Here is a 4,340-nt window from a genome sequence, read left to right on the forward strand (position 1 = left end):
CCCCCTCACTTCAGAAGGACAATGGAAAGGCAACCAGGTGTGGTAAAACATCACTTTTTAACATGAATTTGCATTGCTAGACAGGAGTGACTCCGGATCTGGTGTGAAAAAACATGACGTTTCGCATTGCTAGAACAGGAGTGACTGCGGATCTGAGCTGCAAACCTCCCCATGTGTCATAAGGGCCATTGTTGCACATTGAAAAGCATATATTCCTTCTTTACATCACTGTTAAATATCACTGATAAAATATTGTCTGTTCTTTATTTATATTTCATTTTTATTAATTTTAAAATCACAACAAAATACATACAGAAAGGGAAAGAGAAGAAAGATATCATAAGATAATTAAATTAATTTCTTAAAAATAGTGTTTGAATTGGTCTAATGGTGTAAGGCATTTTAAAAACTTTGTTCAAGTTGGGTATCTCTCAGCCAGAAATCCAAAATGCTCCAAAGGTGGCTGATAGTTGCCTTCTGATAGTTCAATGCACACAAACTTTGTTTCATGCACAAACGTATTGAGAAATACTGTCCATACCTTCAGGATATGTGTAGGAGGTGTAGACAAAACATAAATGAATGTTGTGTTTAGACTTGGGTCCCATTTCCGAGATACTTCATTATGTATAGGCCAATATTCCAAAATCCAAAATAAATCTGAAATCCAAAACTCTTCTGGTCCTGAGCATTTCAAACAAGAGATACTCCACCTATACCACAGGTTAGCTGTTTTGCATTAAGTTGTATTATAAGTCACTTTGAGTCCCATTTGGGAGAAAGGTGGGATATAAATCAAATCGAATCAAAATAAAGGTCTCGAACCCTTATTGCCCATGTTGGATTGGAGGATTTGGGGAGTGATAGTCCCCCCAAAAGGGTCATTTACACATTCTGCCTGTTTGTGTGGGTCTGGTCTCACTATCATGGCCTTTGAGTAGAAAATTATTATTAATATTATTATTACTATATAGATTTTTATGGGTTTTTTGGGCTACATGGCCATGTTCTAGAAGAGTTTATTCCTGATGTTCGACTTCACATTATTATTATTATTATTATTAGTAGTAGTAGTTTTCCTCCATGAAATAATGATTGCCTTCCTTCCCTTTTCCTAATAGCCACCTAGGCTTCATTGTGCTTTTGGGCTACCAGAAATCCTACACCCTGGACATCGGCAAGGTCCTGTGTAAAATTCATGTCCAATGTTTCAAAGCACACAATCCCAAAGCCGGCCTCTTTCACAGCCTCTTCGACCATCTTCGGCTCCAGGTAAATGCAAGAGAACTTGTGTTGGCCAACCATGTAGTAGGTTCCCCTAAGGGCCACCACAAAGATGAGGTGGCCACCAGCTTGGACCAAGGAGCCCACGTTCTTCAAGGCTGACCGATAAGTGGGAAGGTCTTCGCAAGCCGATTCCAGGCAGTAAGTAGAGAGGACGCAACTGACCGGTTGGAGCACCAACGGATCCAGAGGGTTGGTCTGGGTCACATCGCATTTCAGAACCTGCTTGATGGTCTTCCTGAGCTTCTCCTCCTTCTCCATCCACTTCTCTCTAAAGGGAAGGAAAGGATGGAATTGGCACAGAGAAATCGCAGCGGAATATGCATTTTCAAAATGAAGTGGTTATGTGCAATGCTATACTACTAGGGGCAGGAAGGAAGCTTTTCTCATATCTGAAAAGTGATAGACTGAGGGGAGACTGAGTGAGATTGGGACAGAACCATCATCAGAAAATCCTTCTTTTCCAAAGCTTGGAAGCATCACTTTAAAAGTACACTAAAACATAACAATTGTCATAGAATCACTCTTTTAACTGTGAAGATTATGCACCAGATTCTTATTCTCCATCATGCACCCTGTTACTAAGGATATAAGGATGTTATAAGGAACAACTTTTCAACGTGAAGTATATGTGTCTTGGGAAATGTGAAAATAAAGTAGTAGATCACTCAAGCAGAGTAATCAGATTGCCAAGGCAGGAGCTGAACAAAAACTAGACCTATAACTATCCATCCAGAGGGTCTAACAGAGAAACAAATAGGCTCAGAACTCCTATAGAGTTAAATGCAAACCAGCATTACTGAATGTAGGCATGCAGGGGCTGCTACATGTAGGAGGGAATGGCAGTGCTGATAGCAATTTCGAGCAAGAAGAGTCTTGTGGCACCCTTAACAACTCGTATTTGGCTTTTGTGGACTTCAACCACAACTTGTTAGCCTTCCATGTAGCCACACTTTTTCTGGTTGACATTTATAGGGGATCGGAAGTGTGCAGCCCATTGGATGTTGCTGGACTGCAGGTCCCAGCAGCCATTGCCAATGGTAAGGCGTACTGGGAACCAGAGTCCCAATACAATAAGAGGGCTTCACAATTCCCATTCGTTGTTTTTAATGTATGCAAATTAAAGGCAGCTATGAGATATCAATTCATTCTGTCCATACCTGTCCCCCTCCAGCTGGCAGACGTATTTCACCATCAAGGTCCAGTCAAAGGCTTCCGGATCCTTCTTCAGCCACTTTTGCATCTCTTCCCGGTTCTGCTCAAGGAAATCAGTGGCAATGATCTCTTGGAAAGACTCACAGGCAGAGAGAAGTTGGTGGATGGAGGGTCCACTGCCAATGTCAATGAGGGTCTCTCCTTGGATGCCATCTGCGTTTCAAAGAAATCGTGAGATTCTAGATGACACGATGGATTATATATATATATATATATATATATATACACACACATATGTCGCGTAACCCATTGCAAATCCAAATCTGTTGCCTGTCCATTGCAAGCCATACCCCAGAGATATTTACCCAGAAGGAATGCCTTGTGCAGCTTCTCCAGAATGAAAGCATAGCCTCGCTCGCGCACTGCAAGGCTGCCAGATCCAAAAGGCACGTGCAGTTTCAAAAACTCTTTGGGGTCAAAATGCTGCCTGTAAACCTCTTTTCCAGTGAATTCCCCTTCCATGTTGCCTCAGAGCCAGGACCCAGCAGGAGTGCCTTGTGCGCACAAGTGACCTTTGCTTTTATATTCTTTGAGGCACATTTCAATAAGTGAGGGGAAACGTTCTTGCAAGGAGCCCGTTAGATGGCAACCGTGGGTCCTCTTCCACAGCTACGAACCATGCCAGCCTTCCCAATATATTCCTGAGTATATGTGTTACTTATATGTCATTGTGTCGAGTCAAGCCACATACCTCTATATGTATGCAATTGTGGTTAATACTCTGATTCTCCTGTATACCTTCTGTGCATGTTATGGATATATATGGGATGGTTTCCTATTGTACTAGGTGATCGCTGCATGCATTATTGTATTGCCCTGTCCATTATGTTTTTATTCTTGTTGATAGATCATTTTAAGTTCATTAGACTTGTCACACTGTTCCCCTCTCTGTAGTGCTCTTGGCACTTTTGTAATTGTTTGCAAAGCATGCTGCAGCCACGTTTCTTTCCAGGAAACCTGGCCTAACCCTCCGAAACCAAAATGGGATCAGATGGTCTTCTGGAAGAGAGTTTCGCCATCAGAAAAGGCGATGCGCAGATTTCCTAGATTTTCCTGTTTCATAAGACACATTAATTTATTCAGTTCTGCCATCTTAAATAAATGTATTAACCAATCTTGTAGCAGATACTGCACTTGATCTCAGCCCGAAAGGCCAAGAAGTGATTTCTGAAATTTCTTTCTGTTTTTGGGCCAGAAAGTTGTAAGCAGATTATGAATTATATAAGTAATCACTACGGTAAAATAGCACCATTTGGGTTTATGGATTAATCAATGAAAAATATAGCATACACCCACGGATATATGGATATGGATATGTATGTGTATGTGTGTATGGATATGGATATATATGTGTATGTAGCATATATATATATGGATATGGATATGTGTGTGTGTGTTTGTGTGTATAATGCATATAAAATATATATGCACATACACACACACACGTATTGTTCTGAAATTACATAAATATCAGAAACAAACAATAACTTATATAAAAGGATTAACACTGGTTGCAATATATATGTATATAATGCATATAAAATATATATGCGCACACACACACCTACACACACACACATATATATATGGGTATATAACACACACACACACACACACAAATTTTATATGCATTATGTACATACATATATATTACAACCAGTGTTAATCCACTGAAGCCAGTGAAACTTGGAATGCTTGCATGATGGATTTTGTGCATTGTTGCTGCTTTGTGGGTTGTTGATTTTGTTGTACATTGCTGCAGCCAACATGGCTCCCCACAAATACACATCAGAAGAGTTCACATTACTATACGCTTTATGCCTCTATTATTGGCATGTTAT

The 4,340-nt window shown here is 40.3% G+C and overlaps 1 protein-coding gene and 1 pseudogene across 1 annotated transcript; both read right to left on the reverse strand.

Annotated features, from left to right (window-relative positions):
* Positions 1-1,048: 1,048 nt before the first annotated feature.
* Positions 1,049-3,002, reverse strand: LOC121918005 (nicotinamide N-methyltransferase-like). The gene is made up of 3 exons (XM_042444121.1): positions 2,805-3,002; positions 2,445-2,652; positions 1,049-1,555 (listed from the first exon to the last, which is right to left on the reverse strand). The coding sequence occupies exons 1-3, from the start codon at positions 2,959-2,961 to the stop codon at positions 1,126-1,128; spliced, it is 795 nt and encodes a 264-aa protein (XP_042300055.1). The 5' UTR covers positions 2,962-3,002; the 3' UTR covers positions 1,049-1,125.
* A 501-nt stretch (positions 3,003-3,503) lies between these two features.
* On the reverse strand, positions 3,504-3,664 carry LOC121918006 (annotated as a pseudogene).
* Positions 3,665-4,340: the final 676 nt, after the last annotated feature.

The sequence above is a fragment of the Sceloporus undulatus genome, unplaced genomic scaffold (assembly GCF_019175285.1).
Source record: "Sceloporus undulatus isolate JIND9_A2432 ecotype Alabama unplaced genomic scaffold, SceUnd_v1.1 scaffold_2857, whole genome shotgun sequence".
NCBI classification, from domain to species: domain Eukaryota; kingdom Metazoa; phylum Chordata; class Lepidosauria; order Squamata; family Phrynosomatidae; genus Sceloporus; species Sceloporus undulatus.